This window comes from Protopterus annectens, chromosome 11.part0 (assembly GCF_019279795.1).
Source record: "Protopterus annectens isolate FY-2018-M chromosome 11.part0, PAN1.0, whole genome shotgun sequence".
Taxonomy (NCBI): domain Eukaryota; kingdom Metazoa; phylum Chordata; order Ceratodontiformes; family Protopteridae; genus Protopterus; species Protopterus annectens.
The window spans coordinates 1,452,239,516-1,452,264,381 of NC_056745.1; the positions used below are offsets into that span (position 1 = coordinate 1,452,239,516).

Consider the following 24,866-nt stretch of genomic DNA (forward strand, 5'->3'; position numbering starts at 1 on the left):
TAAGGGTTGTTATAGAGCAAGTACATAGTCAGGAAGGGTTGTTATAGAGCAGGTACATAGCCAGGAAGGGTTGTTATAGAGCAGGTACATAGCCAGGAATGGTTGTTATAGAGCAGGTACATAGCCATGAAGGGTTGTTATAGAGCAGGTACATAGCCAGGAAGGGTTATGGAGCAAGTGCATAGCCAGGAAGGGTTGTTATAGAGCAGGTACATAGTCAGGAAGGGTTGTTATAGAGCAGGTACAGAGCCAGGAAGGGTTGTTATAGAGCAGGTACAGAGCCAGGAAGGGTTGTTATAGAGCAGGTACATAGCCAGGAAGGGTTGTTATAGAGCAGGTACATAGCCAGGAAGAGTTGTTATAGAGCAGGTACATAGTCAGGAAGGGTTGTTATAGAGCAGGTACATAGTCAGGAAGGGTTGTTATAGAGCAGCTACCTAGCCAGGAAGGGTTGTTATAGAGCAGGTACATAGTTAGGAAGGGTTGTTATAGAGCAGGTACATAGTCAGGAAGGGCTGTTACAGAGCAGGTACATAGTCAGGAAGGGTTGTTATAGAGCAGGTACATAGCCAGAAAGGGTTATTATAGAGCAGGTACATAGCCAGGAAGGGTTGTTATAGAGCAGGTACATTGCCAGGAAGGGTTGTTTTAGAGCAGGTACATAGCCAGGAAGGGTTATGGAGCAAGTACATAGCCAGGAAGGGTCGTTATAGAGCAGGTACATAGTCAGGAAGGGTCGTTATAGAGCAGGTACAGAGCCAGGAAGGGTTGTTATAGAGCAGGTACATAGCCAGGAAGGGTTGTTATAGAGCAGGTACATAGTCAGGAAGGGTTGTTATAGAGCAGGTACATAGCCAGGAAGGGTTGTTATAGAGCAGATACATAGTCAGAAAGTGTTGTTATAGAGCAGGTGCATAGCCAGGAAGGGTTGTTATAGAGCAGGTACATAGCCAGGAAGGGTTGTTATAGAGCAGGTACATAGGAAGGGTTGTTATAGAGCAGGTACATAGTCAGGAAGGGTTGTTATAGAGCAGGTACATAGCCAGGAAGGTTTGTTATAGAGCAGGTACAGAGCCAGGAAGATTTGATATTGAGCAGGTACAGAGCCAGGAAGAGTTGTTATAGAGCAGGTACATAGCCAGGAAGAGTTGTTATAGAGCAGGTACATAGCTAGGAAGAGTTGAGATGATTTTTCAGTATTTGTTTGAAGGTGGTGGTACTGCCTGTGTTTCGTATAGAAGGTGGAGGAGAGTTCCATAGTTTGGAGATGGTAAAGGAATAGAGGAGTTGACCAGCAGGTAAAGTGCACTTTTCTACTTTTAGAAGTAAATGATTTACAGATCTTAGTTGCCTTCTGGGTTGGTATTGGGTGAGTAGTGTTAAGACAGCAAGACAGTCTGTGGGTCTGTAGACTGTTTTGTGTACTGTAGTTAGTTGGCTGAATGAGAGATGGTGGGGGAGTTCCAGCCAGCCTAATTGATTCAGTGAGTTACTGTGGTGGGATGATAATTTGGCCTTGGTGCCAAATTTGGCTATTCTGTTCTAACACATTTCAAGTTTAGATTTTGCAGAATTTTGGATATCAATGAGGAGAGGGGTGCCATAAAGGAGAGAGGGTAACAAAAAGGTGGTTGCAAGGGCTTGTCTAGTAGAGAGGCTAAGAAAGTGTTGGTGCCTGTACAGCATACAGAGCTTGTGTTGTGTTTTTTGATGTTATTGTTTATAAGTAGGTCAAAGTTAAGGTTTTCATCTATAATGCCTAGTAGGTTAATGTGTGGGACAGCTTCTATAGTGGTATTGTCTTGGGCTAGTAAAGTGAAGAGTTTTTTTTCTAAGGCAGTGGATTCCTAAGGGGTGAAAAGTACTAGTTTAGTTTTCTCGAATTTAGGGCAAGATGATTATTAAGCATCCAAGATTCAGTAGAGATGAAGGCATTCTGGGTGATTTGCTGGAGTTCAGAGCTGGAATTTGCAGTGCATATTATTGTAAAGTCATCAGCATATTGGATTACTGAGCACTGTGGATAAGTGGAGTGAAAGTTATTAATAAAGCCGTTAAATAAGAGAGGACCAAGTATGGAGCCGTGGGATACCCCTGTGCAAGTATTGAGGAAGGTAGAGTAAGACTGTTGCCATTTGGTAGATTGCTGCCTATTGGAGAAATAGCTATTGAACCACTGTAGGGTAGATGGGGAAATGTGGAGGGTGAATAGTTTGGAGAGGAGGATGGTGTGGGAAATGGTATCAAAAGCTTTGGAGAGGTCTAGGAAAACAGAAGCAATAATTCTGCCATACTCCCGTGCCCAGCTAACTGTATCAAGGAAGGAGAGGAGGGCAGTAGTGGTGCTGTGTCCTGGTCTGAAACCATGCTGAGTGGGTGCCAGAATTTGGTTTTCAAGCAGGTGATTGAGAAGTTGGGCATGGATGCATTTTTCCAGTATTTTAGAGGGGGCTGAGTGAATTGCTATGGGCCAAAAGTTTGTGGTGTCTGTGTTGGTGTCATCTTTGTGTAAGGGGAGAATGTATGCTTTTTTCCAGATGTCTAGGACTAGGAATTCTTTAATCGATCCGTTACTGAGAATACTGATGGGATAATTGGAAGGCACAGTGGTGCAGCGGTAGAGATGTCACCTCACAGCAAGAGGTTCTCGGTTCGATTCTCAGCTGGGGTGCCTTCTGTGCGGACTCTGCATGTCCCTGCGTTTGTGGGGGTTTCCTCCGGGTGCTCTGGTTTCCTCCCACATTACAAAGACATGCATCTGGAGCCTTTCTCCCGGGGCCTCCACTGAAAATTGGCTTCGTTCCAAGTCGGACTTTCCCGGTTAACAAATGTTAAATAAATAAAATAAGCTATAGAGTTTGCGGCTAGATGCAGGAAGTGTTGGGGGTAGATTGTCAGGGGCCAGAGTACAGGGTTTTAGCTTAAGTAAAAGTTTTTTTTATTCTGGTGGTGGGCTTGGGGGAGAATTTTAGGTAAGAGTTGAGCGTAGGACTGTTTTCCGGCATGATTTGGTCATCAGCTGTCTTGGTGGGGCTAACTGTAGGAAAAGTGGTACTTAGGTTAGCTACAGTGTCAATGAAGTATGAATTGAACAGGGTGGCACATTTGGCTGGGGTTTTGTCTGGGGTCAGGGGATGGGTTGCTTTGAGAGCCTGGATGTAATAGTTAATGAAGGACTAGCATTTTTTTGGATTATCTTTATGTTTTCTTTGTAGATGGAGGTAGTGGACTTTTTTATCTCTGGTTAATAGTCGTTTTGCATGGTTACGGAGTTGCTTGTATTGTAGTAGAGTTGAGGTGTCTGTTTTTATGCTACAATTTCCAGATTTTTATCCCTTGTGAACATGACTTCTTTGGTGGATTTTGAGAGCCAGCTTGAATAGTTATGTTTTATTCATTTTTGGTGGGTGGGTGCTTACCTATTTAGGATGTCCAGGAATGTTGAGTAAAAAAATTTAACAGCCTCATTAAGTGGTAGGGATTTGAGGGGTTCCCAATTTACTTTAGCACCATTCCCTTTGAATTTAAATTATATAGATTCCTGTGACTGCAAATCAATTGGACTTTTTTTTTTTTTGCTTTTTGTGATAATTACCATTTATTCTACATTGGCAAAACAGAACATGCTCTAAAAAAGTGCATATATACACATTATTATGATTTGAAAAATCATAAGGACAATAATGCACTTTATAGACGTACGTTAAATTCTGCAAGCAATAAATGTTACCTGTTTTTTGCTTTGGAACAAGTGCCTTTAAATCCTAGGGGTGGTACTTGAGAAAACATGCTGGAATATCATGAACTGCTGTGTCAGTTAAGGCTGGATACAAGCACTGCCACAGGTTTGAATGATATGTTAACATTAAGTGGTGTACTTAAATTAAGGCCAGCTAAGCTATAAAGTGCTTGAAACAACTTATCTTTTATCCAACAACTTTACTGAAATGGGGACCGGAAGAACATGAAACTAACTGCAACGTGTGAAAAACACCAAGTTTTATTAATAAATTTAAGCACTTTCATCCGTGTATGTCAAAGACTTCATCAGAAATTAAACATTCAACAATTCAAACAATTAAATACCCTTTCTTAGTACATTACATGACTCAAAACAGCCAATGACAATTTAAAAACAGCCAATGACAACTTGAATATCATTAATTATAGGAACTGGGCAATCAATACAACTCTTAAAAAACAACGTAAAAAATGTATCCAAAGTACAAGAACCAATCCATAAAATGTGTACTATAAATTATACAATGTACAAACAAAGGCTCCAAACACTGGCAATGGAGACATTACCATTCAGTCCAAGATAATTGTAGGCATTTAATCTAATCCGCCACCTTAATTCTTTAAGTTCAGTTATATCATTCCATGGCCCACCTCTCAAATTCAAATTGTCATTGCTGTTTTAGGTCATGTGATGTACTTGGAGGGGTATTTAATTGCTTGAATTGTTGAATGTTTAATTTCTGATGAAGCCATTACTTAGGCATCAGGTGGTAGCCTGTGGTTGGACTGTATTTGTTGGTGTGTTACAAATGTGCCCCCATAATTTTCCGTCTCCTGTTACACAGTACCGTCTATGATTTGCAAACCTATTGTATACCTCCCTTCGCCAGGTTTGCATTAGGGTATATTGTTACTCCACTGTGTCCAGATCTGCTTATGAATTTTCAGGGTCATGCTGTGAGGTTTGGACCACTCTCCATACATCACGATTGTGGACAATGTTCATGAATTCCATCCTGCAGTTACTATACAGTCTTCCTTTTATTTTCAATCAATGTCACTAATATAGTCTTTCTACATAGCAAGTTTAAAAACAAAAATAAAAAAAAAACTTACCATAACAGAGCTTGGCCTGCATCAGCTTTGACAATGCATCCATAACTGAATGTGCTTTTGGTACCAGTTCGTCACTTAACAGTCCCAGCCTGTGGAGGGATGGAAACGATTACTTCATGCTCTATGCATTGCACAACAATATGAAATAATGTTATTTTACTTAGAATATCTGCCTGTTACCACATTTAGTAAGTATGTTTTTACTATAACAGCTTACTTAAGTAAAGTTAAACTCAGCATCCGATACCGCATGGTGAACATCTGATCTAGATATGGAAGCATTTTAACAATAACATCTGGAAGCTCATTTAAATATTTTACTAAATGCTATATACTCAAATCATATAGTACATTGAGGAAAATACAAGAAATCCCTATGTCACAAGATGGGTACTGACTCACTGACAGAACCCACACTGTAAAAGTTACAGACTCCAAATCTGATTTCAAACCAGTGAGGATTGAGTACAACAGGGTTCAGTTCTGGGACCTCTCCTGTTTGGTATCTACTTCTCTGAAGTACAGGCTAACACAGAAGGCCTTTGGCTAATGAACTTCACAGATGACTGCAAACTAGGAGCCATAGTCGAGTCCCCAGATGATGTGGACATCCTACAGAAGGGTGTCACTGAGACAGATATCTGGTGTCAGAGCCATGGCCTCAAGCTCAATGCCAAATAGTGCACTGTCATCCCCTTTGGTAAAAACTCTGTACCCATGAACTACCACATAGGTGGCAGTCTACTTAATGCCAAATGAGTGATAAGAAACCTTGGGACCCAGGTGGACAGTAGTCTCGCCTTTGATAATCACATCACCACAGCAGTCAAGAAATCCTTCTACATGGCACACCTCATTACAAAAGGGTTCTCATCCAGGAAAAAAAGAGGTCACTGCTCCCCTCTACTCGACACTCATTAGACCCATTATAGGGTACAATGCCTCTCTTGGAATGTACCTCACAAGACATCTGCAGCAGCTGGAAGGGCCACAAAAGTACCTCACAAAGAGGATTACTCGCCTCAAACAGATGCCCAACACTGACTGTCTCAAAAAACTCCAGCTTTACTCTGTAGCATATCGCCTCCTCCGAGGTGATCTCTGCCTAACATATAAAGCTATGTCAAATCCAGAGCTGTTGGACATGCTAGACATAAAGAAATCCCAATCCCTCCAAGCTACATGCTCTAGGGACCTAAACCTTGTCACCACGATAAACAGGACATGTTGGAGGGGTAGATTCCTGTCGCAGAGACTTCCCATACTCTGGAACAAGCTACCCATCTATGTCAAGCAAAGTTCCTCATTAGCACTCTTTAAGAAAAATCTTGATGAGTGGATGGGAAATAGGAAATACAATAGGGATCACTTCTGTGGCTCTGCTTGACAGTGGCACAGGAAAATAACTGTTTTTGGATGGTGTAAGCCAGGGGACCTTGTTGGCTAGGCTTACTTAGGCCCTCGAGCCGATAGCCTAGTACCTACCTATGAACCTATGAAAGCAAAATAATTTGCTTTCTGGATGTATAAGAGTCAAAAAATAAAAGCTTAGTTGTTGATGCTCTGGAAATCTTTGGCTGAAGCAGTCAGTGATATGACTGCTAGCTTTCTATTTCCAGAACATCTGATGAAGTACCAGCTATGTCTACCTTCATACATCCAATACAATCTTTTCTTCAATTTTTTTTGCCTCATTTTAAACCCAATCCCAACATGGATTTTTTAACGAAAACACAGTACTGATTTCATTTATTGGATGTATGAGACAAACAACATACATTTTTAGAAGCAATGATAATAAACAAATTACTGCACTTGTAAATTTAGTTTACTACATTACTGCAAAATTAAATTGATACTTATTTATTTTATTTATTTATTTTACATTTGTTGACCGGGCTAGTCTAACTGGATACATGTCCATTTTCAGTAGAGGCCCGGGGAGAAAAACCAGACAAAAACATTAAAAAAGAAAAAAATTAATAGAGGATTTACAGAAACAAATATAAACAGTAGTAATTGTTACATAAAACATTGAAACCAAATAAAAATATAAATGTAGCATAATGAAAATAAAAAGGTATAATAGACTTGTAAACATTGCAATTATATGCAAACCTTAGTATAAAGGAGCATTATAGGAAGGTTGGAAGATAGAAGTGAAAGAGGAAGCAATTTAGTCAGGGTTTGTGCAATTTTAGGTGAAGTTTGAGAGAGAAAGAGATGGTAGTAGAGTTAGGTCTGTAGGTTTGAGAATTTGTAGTACAAACAAGTAATCGTTAGATTAGTATAACAAGAATAGGAGTATTTTAGGTTGATAAAAGATTTTGTGAGCAATGATGAGTTGGGAAAATGTTAGCAAGCTTAGGTAATTCGCTTCAGTTGAGCTGCTTAAGATTAAGACAATGGTGTGTCATGTATGGATTGCTGGTAGCAAACCTGGCGATATTGTTATATTTTAGATTAGTATAAATTGATGACATAGAAGTGTAGAGATTAAGTGAGAATGGGCAATGGTGGTTCTCTGCCTGAGGAGTAAGGAAAAGGGTGATTCTGTATAAGGAACCAATTTTTTCTGTTCACTGCGTATATCATAGGTGAGGTTGTTGGACTCCTAGAAGTTTAGTAGATTGTTCAGTATCAGGGTGCCTTTGCTAGATACAATAGATTTTGGCATTCAAAAGAAGGCAACGTAGGAACCATTCTTCAACCATGTTAAATACTTTTTGGGTTATGTAGTGGAGGTCTGAGGTGGAGTTAGCAGCATATAAGTGTGGAATCATCGGCATATTGAATACAGGTGGCTTCTGGGACTGCTATGTGGTTGTTGTTGAATAGTGAAAAAAAGAAGGGGTCCCAGAAGCCCTGGGGGGACTCCTATGGAGACTGGAGGGAGGGATGATAGTTTATTTTGCCATTTGCCAGAGAACTGCTTGTTATTTTAAAGGTAAGATTTGAACCACCATTGAATAGGGGGGGGGATCGATTCAGTTCAAGGGCATTTATAAGTCATATGAATGGTGGTGGTGGTGGTGGGTTTGATGAGAAGTTGAGTGTTGGCAAACATTGGAACTGTAACAAATTAAAAAGTCAATTTTTGGATCACAGAAAAGGTGTGTAGTTTCTTCAGCTAAAGACTTTTTGCGAGTCACTGACTGTAGTAGCAACACCACTGTTATTGTCTCCATCTCACCTTGCTTTTGCCATTGGATGGTATTAAGTTTAATTCGGAATTTGTGGTTTTATAAGGGCAATGTGGTGAACAGTGTTATGGGACATTTTAATATGCCCTTGTAGATTTGGAGAAGCTGTGAGTTATTATAATGTCCAGAGATTAATCCTAAGTATTCATTAGAAGTTCTTATGTGGCACACAGCCAGTGGCTGTAATGGCTGTATCAGTCTCGTAGGAAGGTCTTCATCCTCATAAATTCTACTACAAAACCATTTGCCATTATATGACGTCAGCCAATATGGCTGAAACATGACTGACAGAGGATAAAGCTATTTCAGGAAGGATTCAGGTCTAAAGAGTTATGTTCTGCAGTATATATATATGTATATTTGTAACTATGTACAGACTGTATTCATGTAAGACTGTTTAATCTGACAATTATTTTTGTATGGAAGATATGAAGGACACACACCTTAACAGAGACAAGGGTGACACTGGTCGGACAGATAATTTTTCTGCTACTGATCTGTGACAACACTCAGTCATTCAACAGTAGGACCAACACCACCATTTCAGTCATATGACATGGCGCTGCATAAGAGTTTGGTAGCTATTTTCAATCATTCTTTTTCCACCTGAACTGAAACAGTGACAAAAACGCACTTATTGTAAAAGACAAAAATAACTGGAATGCATGGATTTGTCAGGTTTATCACTTAATCAGTTAGGCAGCTGAAGAACAGCTACATTAATGATAGAATATGGACACACTGGTTCTTAACTGGCCTTATTCCCATTCTAATACCGCTCATCACAAGGTTCACTATGTAGGCTGTTTTCTGGAATGAAAATCTAAACAAAATTGGCTGAACAGGAATAAATACTAGAAAAGTTCAAGCACTATCCATGATGTGGAAGTAAGGAAAATACCTTTATTTACAGCTTTAATCTACCTTTAACACTTAAGACTCATCAGAATAACAGAAAGAGACTTAACTTGGTGCAAAAGATACATCTACCATGTATGACAATTATAAGATAAAAACGGAATCTCATGACGGCAAACCTTACAAAAAACTGATCTAGTGATGTCAAATAATGGTTTAGTTTAATATGTACCTAAAAATAATTATTTTAAAATATTTTCAATGGCTTTAATTTAAGCTTCTTTAACATTCAAATTTTCTTTGACTCTGAAGTTGTGTGATATTGCATAATATCAATTGCCATATACTCTTTTTTCTTTCTATAATGCTGTCAAGCTCACTGCCATGCAAATCTAATTTAATTTCTTCTAACACAAAAAAAGATAATTTATTGAAGTCCTACTGTTGAATGGTTATATGGTGTGTTGGTAAAATTGCTATTTCAAATTGCAACCATTTGTAATGCAGAGATTTGTAATTCCAAGAACCAGCTATTTCTTGGAATATTTCAAATTTTCCAAGGGACAGTGATGTTCAGATTTGATGCATCTAATTTATATATATATATATATATATATATATATATATATATATATATATATAGAGAGAGAGAGAGAGAGAGAGAGAGATGTATGTATACAAGTTTTGGTAGCGGGTGCATTCCTACAAAAAACAAGTTTACGGAAAAAAAAACAATGTTTAATATTCACTGTTTACCAGTATGTTTGGACTTTTTTTCAGCATTTCTAGACACAGCACTGCAAGTATTGGCATTTGAATAAGGGACTACTTCATATAGCACAGAATATTCATAAATCCTCCTACACAGATTGATGACCATTTTACCAATTTAGAAGTCACCACAGGAGGAATAGAAGACCAAATAAATAATATTAATAGCACTTTTGGGAGGTGTAACATACATAGTTGGGGGAGGCCCTTTAAATAGCCAGGATCAGCTACACAGATTATAGCTCTTGGTGTCCTTGGACGGCTCACTGGATATTCTACAGGATGAGCTGGGAGCACAGCAGGGGGAATGGAAATCTGGTCTGCTACACTCGTCTTAGTGGTACAGTGACCCTTTCTAGGAAAAATGGCTTAGAAAAGGAATAGATGGAATACTTCTGTGAGGTGCACTACTGAGAATGGACAAATATGGGCATCATGAGAGCACCATGATGAACTTCAGGGTTTTGATCAAGACAAGGAAAATGTACAGCATGGCACCCACTGTAATGTATTCATCAGGCAAGCCTTTACATTCTGATCACAAATGTACATAAAAGGCTATACAAACTAACTGCTTTCTTTGTGGACCTATTTGACCCTTTGTCATTTGGTCTCTTTACAGGACAGTATAGATATAGAGGGAACAGAAAATGTGGATAGGAGTAGGCTACATGATGGATGTAAGAGACTTCTCCTATGAACATGTAGTACAGAGAGAGGGAGGAAGTTCCATTGTAGACTCACACCCAGGAGTGCTCAAAGTAATAATCCGTGACTGGGTGTGGCTATATCAGGCTTTGCCCATGGTTGGTGTGCTTTGAACATGAGGGCTTCACCCTCACAATCAAACGGATCCAACTGTGGGTAAATCCTAATATGCCCACACTCAGGTGTAAATTATTGCTATTACACAATGACATTATTTAAAAAAGAAATTGCTTTCCTTTCTTAATTTATGTCATATAATAGCTCTGTAGTGCTCCTCCATATTTCTCATTGTTTATTGATGTACATGCTTATGGGACTTACTCTCTCACACTTGCACGATACATCAGTGCTGTGCAGGAGAAGCAATGGAGGGAGAAAATCCGTTGCTGTAGTTTTTAACTGCCTATATTTTTCGAAGGGCAGTGCAGATATACAAGGAACATCAGGTACATTTCTGATTGTATAGTTTTGCAGAATGCATCTAATTTTTCTTATATTTTGCTCTGTCACTCAACATATACCAACAGAAGTCTGGTCACTCAATGGTACTTCAGGAACTGAACTTTTTTTTTGGTATATGGTCGATTTACAACAGGTAGACTGGTTGGGCTGTCCAATCAGCATGCTCATTTCACTGTATACTCATTTGTAACTACAACACTGCAAGTTTCTAGGCCAATTCCTAGATTCTAATGCTAGCAGCATCAGTAACTGGATCAGGAGAGGGTGAACTGTTCAACTTAAGCATTAGCAAGCCAATTCTGTAGGTAACATGTGATGATGTCTTTGGTGAAGATAAGGACAATAAAAGCCTGGTTATGGGAATTTCTTACATAACATAAAGGACCTCAGTGTACTGCGGTGGTGGTGCTGCGGTAGCGTTGTCACCTCACAGCAAGATGTTGTCCTGTTCGATTCTCAGCTAAAGCGTCTTCTGTGTGGAGACGTGTGAATGGGCGTACCTTCATTGAAGGTTGTGCATCAGAGCTGGCAACTCGGCATGTAAAAATCTACTGCAAATCATTAGCGGACCGGAGTTCCACTGTGGCGACCCCTAACCGGGAAAAGCCAAAAGACACAACAACAACAACAACATAAAGGACCTCAGTGGTAAGCATTCCCTTTATTCTGACAGATAAAGTGGCATACTCAAATGCTGGATAAATATAGCACAATCAGTGATTATTATATTATCATCTAATGCATGTTTTCCCCAGTTTTATACTGATAGTGGGAAGGTACTGCCCAACACCTGGAAGAAAAAGGAGAACGCAAATGATGTCAGCTCTCATGTCTACAGACGGGTTGAAGAGGGATATGGAGTTCATTCTTTTTAGCACAGTTATATGACACTCTTAAACATGTGTCAGATGTCCTAAATCTCAACAATAAAGAGTTTCTTAGGCTCTGAAATTGGCATACAAGGACATTAAAACCCTACATTACCAGATCCTGGCAGGGCCTTTGAAATTTAATTTTTTTCATACTTCCTATACTGCCAGAAAAAACTAAGGATTATGAACAATTAAAGCTCTGATGTTATAAGTTATAACATATCTGCTATATATAACAGAAGATTTTATGTAAGGAATATACACAGATTTAATGGGGATGTGAAAGCAAAGATAAAATAACAGCAGTTTTGAATAACCTTTAAAGGACAACCTAACCCTAAAAAACATCCTCTTCTTAGACTGTATTATTTCCTTCCTGCAGTATGCTTCCTATTCCATTGCATACAGATAAATGTCAGACTTTCCTGGTTAACAAATGTTAAATAAATAAATAAAAATAAAAAAATAAAGCATGACTTGGCTGCTTCTATCCTTCTGCATCATGTCTGCGCTAGTCAGCTTTCACAGTGTTAACATGTTAAAAACCTGAATGAAGTCTCCTGATACTTTCTTTAGGAATCTGTCTCCCTAGCGTTTACATTATACTGCTCATTACATTTTAAGAATGTTGGCAAATGCTCCATGTGGTACTGTCAGAACACAACGATACTGATGTCATGTTCCTCCATACACAGTTGTCAACATCAGTTAGAAACATATTATGCCACAAAAATGGGGACTCTCGCAAACACTATTAAAAAAAGTGAAGCAGACACAGCTGTTCACTCTATGCTCATTGAACAGGTATGATTTAAAACTGGATGTATGACAAATGAAAGATACTTTTTCTGCTAACCTCCATGATAGCAGTGCATGCAGTTACAACAGATATTTGCTTAAGAACTCACAACCATAAAACAAACACACACACACACACACACACACACACACACACACACACACACACACACACACACAATCCTGTTTCATATGGGAAAGCGAACCCTCTCACCCATACCTCTCATTTTCTTTGCTCAAGAATCTGGGAAAAAAGTAAAAAATAATGGGTGGAAAAAGGCCCAAAATTAGGGACAATTTTTGAATATTACTCTAATTTCCTTAGAAAATGAGCAAACAGCAGGTTTTTGTGTCAATGTGTATTTTCTGAAGTATGAAACTCTAATATCTGGCATTATTGACTAACTTTAATCCCCTGTGATTTGATAGAAAACTTTTGTTTACAGGAAGGGCAAAACAATAAAGCAAAATCAGGGACAGTGAGGAGCCATCTCTGTACATGGCTCCCCACTTCACCTGACACAATTAAGTCCAGGACAGTGTAATAATGAGAAAGTGAAATTACTAACCACATCACTGTTTACCCTAAATGGTGCAATTAAGAGAATTAGTGCGTGCGGTGGTGATGCTGCGGTAGCGGTCGCCTCACAGTAAGATGCTGTCCTGTTTGATTCTCAGCTAAAGCGTCTTCTGTGTGGAAACATGCGTGAATTGGCATACCTTCGTTGAAGGTTGTGCGTCAGAGCTGGCAACTCGGCACGTAAAAATCTACTGCCAATCATTAGCAGACCGGAGTTCCGCTGTGGTGACCCCTAACCGGGAAAAGCCAAAAGACACAACAAGTCTGTTAATGCTGTCAGTAGTTCAGTGGTCACAAGTCAGTGTTTTGTGAAAAGAAATAGGATACTCAAACCACACCTGCCCTGTGCACATCCCTCATAGCATGTCTTTGTAAAAGGGGAATTTCTACCATTTAAAACATTGAAAGTGAACGGACAGTAGTCTGGTAGTTCTAGATGGTCTTTTTGTGTATTTAGAGCAGTAAAAGCTATATTAACTATGAACTTTCTGTTTAAAACTTTAATACTTTCTGTTTAAAACAGTTCTAGATGGTCTTTTGTGTATCTAGAGCAGTAAAAGTTACATTAACTATGAACTTTCTGCTTAAAACTGTATTTAGAATGCATAACACATGTACTTGAAACGGAACATTAGCATCTTATTTCAGTTCAGTTTTATTTATTTATTTTATTTTATTTTACATTTGTTGACCGGGATAGTCCGACTGGATGCATGTCCATTTTCAGTGGAGACCCGGGGAGGAAAGATCCAAGGGTAAGCATATACAGCATTACATAATACCAGCATTACATATTACAAACAGACTATTTACAGAGATTACATAATTAAGCAAGTTAAACAAGTTCGACAGGTTATATTTAATCCTGAGCATAAGTCAGGATTAAATTAAATTACACAGTAAACTGGTTAATAATTTTTTACACATTCTAGAGAGTTAGCCAGGCTTGATACATTGACATAGCCAGTTAAGTGACAAATGTTGTTTGAGTCTAGTTTTAAATTGACCTAAGGTGGAAAGTAAGGTAATATCAGCTGGAAGAGGTTCCAGGATCTACTTACAGAGTTTGCAAAGAGAGAGTCACCGGCTGTGTTATTAATTTTGCTAGTCTGAATTAGTAGTTTGTTAGAGGATCGAAGTGGTCTAGGATTGTTATAGGGGGTGATAATATTTTTTAAGTGCAGGAGTATTGTCCGGATTATAGAGGATTTTATAGGCCATAATCAGTTGGTTATACTGGATTAGGCTGGGTAGTTCAAGCCACCCAAGCTGATTTACACTGATGCAATGATGTGTCCTAAAAGGCAGCCCAGTGGCAAACCTGGCAATGTGGTTGTAGCAAATTGAGAGTTTGTTAAGGACAGTCTTGTTTAAATTCGGGAGTAGAGGGGATGCATACAGAAGGGTTGAAAGAAGGTGAGAGCGAGCTATGGCAACTTTAGCTGGAGGGGTTAGGAAGATTTTATTCTGTAACGTGACCCTAGTTTTTTATTGATGGTTTTGATAGTTTGCTTAACATGTAGGTCAAATTTTAGATTATCTATGATGACACCTAATAGTTTTGTAGAGGGGACAGGGGAGATTATTGTGCCATCATTTGAATTTATGCTAAAGGTGAAAGCGGTAGACCTACGTGTTGGTGAAAATAACAGCATTTTGTTTTTTTGGGGATTTAGGATCAGATTACATTCAGAAAGCCAGTTTTCTATTGTATTAAAGGTGGTCTGGGTAGCTGACCATAACTCTATTGGAGATGTGGCCGAGCAAATCAGAGTAGAGTCATCAGCATATTGGATACAGCTGACTTTTGGGATGACAGTATAAAGGTTGTTAATGAAGATGGAGAACAGCAAGGGCCCTAGTATAGAGCATTGTGGTACTCCAAGTGTGTTAAGTAGAAGGTTAGAGAGTTTGTTCTGCCAGAGGACAGCCTGCTGTTGACCATTCAGGTAGGATTGAAACCACTGAAGGGCTCAAGTATCTAGACAGAATGTTTGCAGGGTGTGGATTAAAAGTCGGTGATCAACCATATTGAATGCCTTGCAAAGATCCAAGAAGAGGGCTGAGGATATATAATTATTGTTGCGATTATGGTTTATGGTGTTGGTAAAGGCTAGGAGGGCTAAAGTAGTGCTGTGATGAGGAGGGAAGCCATGCTGAGTGTCTGCCATAAGGTGATTTTGGATTAGGTGGTGCATGAGTTGTCTATGAATACATTTTTCCATAATCTTTGCAAGTGGAGAGTATAGCTATTGGCCTATAATTGGAGAATTCAGTAGAGTTGCCTCCTTTGTGATGGGATTACATAGGATATTTTTCAGATGGTGGGAATTTTAGCTTCTACTCTGGTTCGATTGATTAGTATTGAGACAGGGTAAGCAATAGCATCAGCTGATTTTTGTAGGTACTCGGCAGGGTGTTGATCAGCAGAAAGTGTAGTGGGTTTTAATTTTTTGATCAAGGTATGGATAAGTGAAGTGGCAACTGGTTGGAAGCTGAATGCAAGTAGGTTTCTACGCTTGCTACTTTCAGGACCAGGGGAGCTAGGAGGTAGTTGGCTAGCTAGGGCTTGAATTGTCTCAGTAAAGAATCAGTTAAAACTGTCAGAAACATCTTCAGGGGTTTTATCAATAGTAGCAGCAGGGATTGAGGGTGAAGTTTGTCCAGGATGTAGTAGGTTATTTAAACCTGCCCAAAACTTCTGAGGGTTATTTTGATTTAGTCTGTAAATTACAGTAGTATTGTTTTTTGTCTTGTAAAATTGATTTTTTAGTTTCGTTCCTGGATTGCCTGTATTTAATGTGATCTGGGGGTCTTTAGAAGAACGCCATAAAGCCCATGCTTTGTTTCTAAGGGTAATTTTGAGTTTAGACTCTTTAGAAAGCCAGTTTTTGCCTTTGTTCTCTTTGAATGAACAGGTGCATGCAAATCAAGGATCTCAAGGAATTTGTTGTGAAAGTATGCTACTGCTTTCTCTAAGGGGAGGTGTTTTAGAATAGACCAATTACATTAGTTTAGTTCTTGTTGGAATTTGGCAGGGTCAAAGTTTATATTGTTTCTAACCTTTCTGAGTAAGGGTTGTTGGGAATTAATGGCTTTGTACTTAATTACATATGTGAGAAGGTGATTGCAGGGAGGGTACCAGAGGTGTACAGTTGGGGGTGTGCCTAACAAGTGATATTGCCCGCTATTAGTAGTGCGTTGCATGTATTTTACTCTTGCATTAAGCAATTACCACTGTTTATGTGCATTTATTCAATAGCTTGTTCTCAGAGTAAAGTGAGGCATTTCAGTGTTGTCTTGGTAGCTCGTATTCCAGCAGAAACGGCTTATCTAGCATTAGCGAGTGTTTTACCCTTGAATTTTAACTGAATACTACTGTGGATGCACTTTTAATAAATAGCTTGTTTGACAGTAAACAGAGGCATTTCAGTGTTATCCTGATAGCTCGTATTACAGCAAAAGGGAAATTCTATTTAACGTACGCTAGGAAAGTTGTTTTATAAAGGGCACAAGCTGCTATATGAGGAACTAGTAACTGTGTTAACACAAATGACTTAATGTAAATGCTTTCTTGGACTACTACCTGCAGTAAAGCTATTTGTTGACCCTAAGTAAGGTCTAACTGTATATTATTGTGTTAAAAGATAAATGCTGTACAAACGGAGCTGATTTACTGCTTACAGCTCCATGGAACTGCTGTGTACTGCATTCTCTCTAACTGATGTGCATGTTGAATAAGCCTGCTAGTCTGGTGGTTATATGTTTATGCCTGATAGAGTCTCACTCTGTATGTATGCTTATTTTTAGGTAGCCCCCCTCTAAATAACCTACAAAAGGTTCACCAACCTGAAAGAAGGATTCCTGAACACAGTGCCCACAAACCATTTACCTGGAGTCCGTTCTACCTCTGCTTAAGGTTAATACCCCAAAACTGCATTTAAATTGCTTAGTCGGTATCTCACTGCCCTGGGTCTAAAGGCATCTCTAGTTTGTCCCTTATAGCAATCTGGCTCCCTCTAAAACAGTAACTTAACCTAGCTGCCCTTAGCATTCTATACATGTACAACCTAAGGTAAATTGAACTCTGCATATTAAAAGGGAAGTCTGACTCCTATCCTGTAACAAAGTATCCTGCTAGAATACAACACATATTATGAACTCAGTCCATACCTAGATACCATTTCATTTAAAAATTCAGCTTAAGACTCTAGTATAAAACAGTACGAGATTAAACTATAGTGTATTTATTTATGAAACTTAAGCTGTATTTCTTTATTTTACACTAACTACTTACCATAGCCTAATACTTGAAGTCAGTATTAGCCCCGCTTCTCCCTACCCCCAGTGTCCACACCTTTACAGGTACTAAACCACACACCTTTAATTTCACCCTATCAGCCTTACCATCCTCATCCCCCCCCACACCTAAACTCCCTATCAGCTCTAATTATCCTATATCTCCACCCACCTTATTACCTTCTTACTGATCATCTGACCTTTGTCTGCTGAGGCTCTAAATAACAAATATTAGCCACCAAAATCCTCTATTCCATTATGTTATACTACTCTGTACTACCCATTCTGCTAGCCTCTTATGTACTCACTATGTATGAAAACCAACAGCTTACCGAGTACCAATTCCCTGCAGGTCACACCACACCCCTAGCTGTAGATTATCCCACCTTTAGCTATACTACAAACTATGGGTATAACCCCACATCATTTTCACTACTGCAGCATAACAACCCCCAGCACATTAGCACTAAATCCAAACAATATTAAAAATTGTTAAACAAACTCCTAAGGTTCATTACTGAATATTGACTGAGCATTATACTCTGTGGTGATATACACCCCAACCCAGGCCCATCAACCCCCAATATATATATATACCCTTACTACCTGTAACCTAAACCACAAAAATATAAACAGCAGATCAACTAACTCTCTCCTGGTATGTCATCTCAACATCAGGAGCATTAACAATAAGATACAAGATCTGCATGCCCTCCTAGCTGTCTACTCCCCAGAGATTCTCTGTTTATCTGAGACCTGGTTAAAACCCCCCACTGCTGACAATGAAGTGTTACCACCTGGGTATAATATACACAGGCTGGATCGTGCTTCCAGGAAGGGAGGGTAGCTGTACTGTATAAATCTGAGCTGAACGTAACCACAGAAGTTATTCAACCACCTCAGATTAATAACTCTGAAATATTAGCCACCAAATTGCAACTCAACAAAAATAAAAGCATCAGCATCATCTGTATGTATATTCCCCAGGCAATAATGTAACCACACTTGAAGACACTCTTCACTGGCTATCAGGTAATTATCCCCAAGAAACCCTAATTCTAGGAGACTTTAATATTGACTGGGGTTCTTGTTCCACAGAATCCCCATCTACCCACATCAACCTGCATGCATTTACTCAAACCATAAACACCCCTACCCGACTAGGTAAACCCAACCAAAAAGAAAGTATTCTCAACTGGATACTCATTAACAGTAACCCTTAAATATACACTGCTGGTACCCTCCCCGTTGAGCTAAGTGACCACCTCCTCACTTACATAGTTAAGCATATAGCCATTAGTCCGCAACACCCCTTACTCAGAAAGGTAAGAAGCAAAAAAGACATTGACCCTGACAAGTTTCAATTAGAACTGAGCTCTTGTGACTGGTCTATGCTCAAGCGCCTCCCCTTAGAGGAGGCAGATACCTATTTTAACAATAAATTTCTCGGAATCCTTGACCTACATGCACCTGCCCGCTTAAAGCGAACAAAAGGAAAAAATGGACCATGGCTCTCTAAAGAGTCTAGACTAAACATTACCAGTAGAAATAAACTCTGGACTACATGGCAGAGCACTAAAGACCCCCTTGACCATGTTAAATACCAGCATGCTAGGAACAAAACTAAAAGATTAATCTTACAGGACAAAAAACAATACTACTGTAAATTACAAACAGCTAACCAGAACAATCCTCAGAAGTTCTATGCTGGGCTGAACAATCTACTTCATCCTGGAAAAACATATATACCTACCCCCTCTGCCATCACTGATAAACCCCCAGAGGAGGTTGCAGATAGTTTTAACCATTTCTTTACCAAAACTATTTAAGCCCTAGCCACCCAGTTACCTTCTCCTGGCCCTGACATTACCACCACTAAAAATCAACTCACATTTAGCTTCAAACCAGTGTCCACATCACTTATCCGTGAATTGATCAAAAAATTAAAACCCAACATGCTCTCTGCTGACCAACTCCATGCTGAGTACCTGCAAATAGCAGCAGATGCCATTGCTGATCCAATTTCAATTTTAATCAACTACACCATATCAGAAACTAACATTCCCACCATATGGAAAACATCCTACATAATCCCAATACATAAATGAGGTCCCTCAACTGAATATTCCAATTACAGACCCATAGCTATGCTCTCTCCTCTAGCAAAAATCATGGAAAAATGTATACACAAACAAATCATGAACCACCTAATCCAAAATCACCTCTTAGCTGATACCCAGCATGGTTTTCGTCCATACCATAGCACAACCTCAGCCCTAATGACCTTTGTAAATACCATAAACAATAACCGTAACAATAATCTCACATCCTCTGCCCTCTTCTTGGATCTTTCTTAGACATTCGACATGGTCAATCAACTTCTGATTCGTACCCTGCAAACTTTCTATCTAGATTGCAAAGCCCTTTGTTGGTTCACATCCTATCTTAATGGGAGACAACAGGCTGTCCTCTGGCAGAACAAGCTCTCTAAGCTACTACCAAACACCCTTGGAGAACCTCAAGCTTCCATATTAGGACCCCTACTGTTTTCCATATTTATTAATGACCTGCCGACCTTCATACCAAATTTCAGCAGTATCCAATATGCTGACGACTCCATGCTGATATGCTCAGCTACATCTTCCACAGACCTGAGGGCTGCTACCCAGTCTACCTTCTATACCATAGAAAACTGGCTCTCCAAGCACCAGCTACTACTTAATCTCAAAAAAAACCCCAAAATGCTCTTATTCTCACCAACCCAAAAGTCTGCTCCCTTCTCCTTTACCATAAATGCAAAAGATGGGACAGTTATCAACACCAACCCCCATACAAAATTACTGGGCGTCATTCTTGACAATAACTTAAAATTTGACCTACATGTGAGTCATACAATCAAAAACATCAATAAAAAACGTGGGTCACGCTATAGAATTAAGGCCTTCCTTACTTCACCAGCTAAGATGGCCATTGCTCACTCCCACCTTCTTTCAACACTTTTATATGCCTCCCCCATTCTCTACAACCTAAACAAATCTGAACTTAATAGACTCTCAACCTATTATAATCACATTGCCAGGTTCGCCAGAGACCTGCCATTTAGAACCCACCACTGCATCATCCTCAAACAGCTTGGGTGGTTGGAACTTTCCAATCTAATCCAATATAATCTGCTGATCATGGCTAACAAAATCCTCTATAACCCAGATAATACACCAGCCCTCAAACATATTATCCTCAACCATAATAATCCAAGGTTACTCTGATCCTCGAATAAACTACAAATCCAGACGGTTAAAATTAACAATGCAGCTGGGAATGCCCTCCTCACAAACTCAGAAGGTAGAGCCTGGAACGTATTTCCGGCCATTATTCCTTTGCTCTCCTCCCTAGGCCAATTTAAAGCTAAAATCAAACAACATCTGGCATTAAACTGGCTATGCCACTGCAACACGCCTGGCTAAATGCTCAGTATGATGATGATTTATCCATTTAACTAGATACTGTTAATTCCTCCTGACTACAATCAGGGGTAAACTGTTATCCTGTGAACCGGTATTTTCATGTTTATCTTTGTATTTGTTTGAACTACCATATCTGTAACTATGTCTTATCAGTCATTTAATGTAATTGCATTCGTTGGAGCTTATCACCCTGGGCCTCCGCTGAAAATGGACTTCGATCCAGTCGGACTATCCCGGTCAACAAATGTAAAATAAATAAATAAGTATTATATATAGATACAGTATATATGCAGCCCCCTCAGCACACTATTTAATGCTTACCTACAACACAAGAACACAACCAATTCAAAATAATATTTAAGAATATCAAGAGTTGCCATTCCTTTTCGCAAGGCTGTGAAAATTTGAATAGCTGGTCTTGGGCAACTCAAATCTTAACTTTTGAATTAACTCAGTTTACTGTTTGTTAACCAGATAAGGTACACAGTCCATTATTCCCTTTTCAGTCACACCCCAGCAATAATGGGCAAGATAAATGCAATATATATGTGCTTATTAAAAATTTAACAATCAACAAGACACATTTTGGGAGGAGGCAGAAAACCAAACTCCCTAATAAAAATCCACAAACACATGGGGAAATCATGCGGAGTCCAAGCCTATCCTATCTAGAATTAAGACCTGAACCCCAGCAATAGAGTTGGGAAGCAAAGATCTTACAACATAGGCAACAAGATGGCTGATAACTAGGACTCTTCCAGCAGGGCTACAATATGGAAGTGACACCGCTACTGGAAGACCTAATAGCTAATTTCATTTAGCTAAGAGGAACATTTTGTATCACTCTATTGGGCAATATATGATATGGACAGTAAATTGTCATATCCATGTTACATGAGAGAACACTTTGTCGGTCTTCATGTAATTCTGATGTTACATGTGCATTATACTCATTAATAATTTACTCTTTATCAGATTAATACATCTCATTTTAGTGGAAGCATATAAAAAATGGGACTTCCTCAGACATTGAGTTATTCAATAAAAAGATACATTTTCTGCGTTTTGTTTCTGAACTCTTTGAATACTTTTGACTCAAGAGTATCTCCAGAGAGATGTACAGCAACAGAGGTAAACATAGTGGTGATTTGTGCCTGCTTCAGTGCCTTACCAGTTTAGTGCTTCAACTCTGCTCTTGTCTCCTTCCATCTTGTTGATAGCAGCCTCTTTAACAAGATCCAAGCTTGTTGATGTTGAAATTCCAAGCAGATTACATATCAGCTCTTTCTAATAAATGTGAAAATTAGAAAATCAGTAAGCTAACGCACAGACAACACTTGCCTAACATGTAAATGTTTTCTCAATTGAATCTTCATTGTTTTTATACTGCTTCACTACTGTTAGACAGAGCCAGTTTGTTTAGACATATATCCAGTTTGTTTAGACATATAGCCAGTTTGTTTAGACATATAGCCAGTTTGTTTAGACATATAGCCAGTTTGTTTAGACATATAGCCAGTTTGTTTTGTGTTTGTGCAATCTAACTTTCCTGCCTCAAAAGTCTGTTTTCATGAATAAATGTTTTGCTGATTACCAGCAAACTAAAGATCTTGTGTGGTTTCTTTGTGAACTTTGTAGATCTCTACAAAAAGAAAAATGCTGTACACCTATGAGTCATCCATGTTGGGACAACCAGATCCTATAGATCATGTTAAAGGCAGTATCTTCCATACAGCACTTAACGCATCATTCTGTTCAACTGATGCTCCAAACCTGATCCTAGCATTAAACTAGCTGTGCAATTTTATCAATTTATGTTTGGGGTTGCTGCCCAAAGTAGTTAGTAGGTTCCCAACTCTACAGAAAGTGCCCAAGGATTCCCAAGCCTGAGTAAGCTAAACAGGAGCCAGACATTCCAAAATAGGAACTCAGTTCCCTACACCATAACATACTAAAATATTACGTTGGTGTTGAATGCTGTTGGGGAACTTCAAAGTATTAATGTTGGTCACTGAAGTCTATGGACAGGTGCAACAAACTAACACCACTAACTGTATACTGGCATTTGTACTGCAGATGATCCAGGGTAGAAAGTCCGAATACCTGCAATAGCAGTCCTGACATACAGATGAAGCTGTTCTATAGAAGGCTAGGAGTCCAGTGAAGGGTGGAGGGAGTGCCATATACATGCACAGTATTGTTTTGTGTAATGTGACTCATCCCTTATGCACTCCATGAATGACTCAATTACTTTTTCAGCAAACTCAGATACGCCCCACAGCATATCAATAAACTCCATGCAGGAATAGTGTTATTCCTGCACGGAGTGATTGATGTTTGCTTCCACATAGCTTTAACAGCAGTGCGCCTTAGAAATTCATGAAGGCGCACTACTGATAATGGCTAAGTGTATATGAACACTGAGTGCAGGGGACGTGTTTTAGTAGTGCTTGCACATCCAACACGCCACCTGCACTCTGAAAGTGCCATACGCTTTCAGTGTCTGTGGACACTGAAAGCAGGAAATGTAAATAGCAAGCAATGCAGGGGGTATGTGACAGGTACTGTCACACACCTCCTGCATTGCGTAAGTGCTATACTGGCCATACCTTTCAGCTGTACTGGTTTTTGCAAAATGTCCAGATTTCAGCATCATATTTTCAATGTGTTCCCCCTAATATCTGTCCCTGTCTGGCAAATAGCTGAGGATTGGAGTCATGAAGTAATGACATACATTTGAGTTTATGACTCTACATCCTTTGGAAAATTCATGCTAATGTATTATTCTATCAACTTTCTAAGTTTGTAACAGCAATATTTAAAATCTGCCCCTGTATGTCCCTCCATCATTTTAGGCTTTGTCCAGATTTTTTGCTCCAACAGGTTGAGAGGTATGCTACAGCACTTTCACCATATGCCTGAACCTCAAAGAGGCACAAAGCTTAAAACGATGGGGGGCATACCTCTCAACCTCTCACAGAGAAAAACTGGACAAAGCATAAAATGATGGGGGAACAAATAGGGACAAATAATAAATATTGCCCTTAGAAACTTAGGAAGCTGACAGAGGAACAGAGTCGGTATCAACATAACATGTAGGGAAGGATTAGAAGTCTGAAACTCAAATGTATGCCATTATGTAGTGCTTTCAATCCTGATACTGCCTGTACAGACTTAGACAGTTGATAGACTGACAGGTAGTGCATTACCAAATATGACTTACAAGGAGTATTGATACATGTAATTAAAGTGATTTTTATTAATTTTTTTCCCATTCTATGTTAAGTTTAAGCGTAGCTGAGCGGGTTTGCCTGCTACAGCTTTCTGCTCAGCACTGCTTAAACATCATAGGAGCTAAATACAAATGTATAGCTAAAATCCTTAATGGCAGGATAGCATAGTGGTTAGAGTCCTGGTTTGGCATGCAGCAGTTCATGGTTTGAATACAAAGACAGGCCCTTCATTTTTACAAGGGAAAGCATTGTTAAAATTATTTTTTTGTTTAAATTAAGTAGCAATTGATATTTGCTAGCCAAGATAGTGTAGCTGGTTCAAAAATGTAAGCGTGAGTGCATATAACATGTAAAATCATCCATGTATACACAAGTGTCCCATACAGTATAGTTACACCCCAAGGTAATCTAATGAAAGCACACAGAGGAATGTCATGTAAAGTAAATCATATAAACTTAATGTCAGTAATGATTAATTAAGTCATAATTCTGATATTGTTTTATCTCTGGCCTAGCACTCAAGTGTGGGGTCATGTACTGCACTGTTCTAATTTGTTGATACTTGTGAACCTCTGCTTTCCTTAAAAAAAAAAAAAAAAAAAAAAAAATCTTGTTTTTTTCCCACTTTTCTGATATTTAAAAAAGTTCAGTTACAGATTTGCTGTTCTGAATTGTTTGTAAGTTTCTTGGAGGCCATTGTTTGCTTGGGCTAAAGAGAAGTCTCTGTGTTCATCAGAGGCAGTGATAAACATTGAGCAGCC

At 39.1% G+C, this 24,866-nt stretch overlaps 1 protein-coding gene across 1 annotated transcript in view; it reads right to left on the reverse strand.

Moving 5' to 3' along the window:
• The window catches only part of LOC122815899 (alpha-aminoadipic semialdehyde synthase, mitochondrial-like), a 1,132,937-nt gene that overhangs the window by 21,250 nt on the left and 1,086,821 nt on the right, over positions 1-24,866 (reverse strand). The window contains exons 21-22 of the mRNA XM_044088745.1: positions 22,044-22,159; positions 4,858-4,946 (exon numbers count right to left, since the gene is read on the reverse strand). Of these exons, the coding sequence (XP_043944680.1) occupies positions 4,858-4,946; positions 22,044-22,159 (205 nt within the window). The remainder of the gene's footprint in view (positions 1-4,857; positions 4,947-22,043; positions 22,160-24,866) is intronic.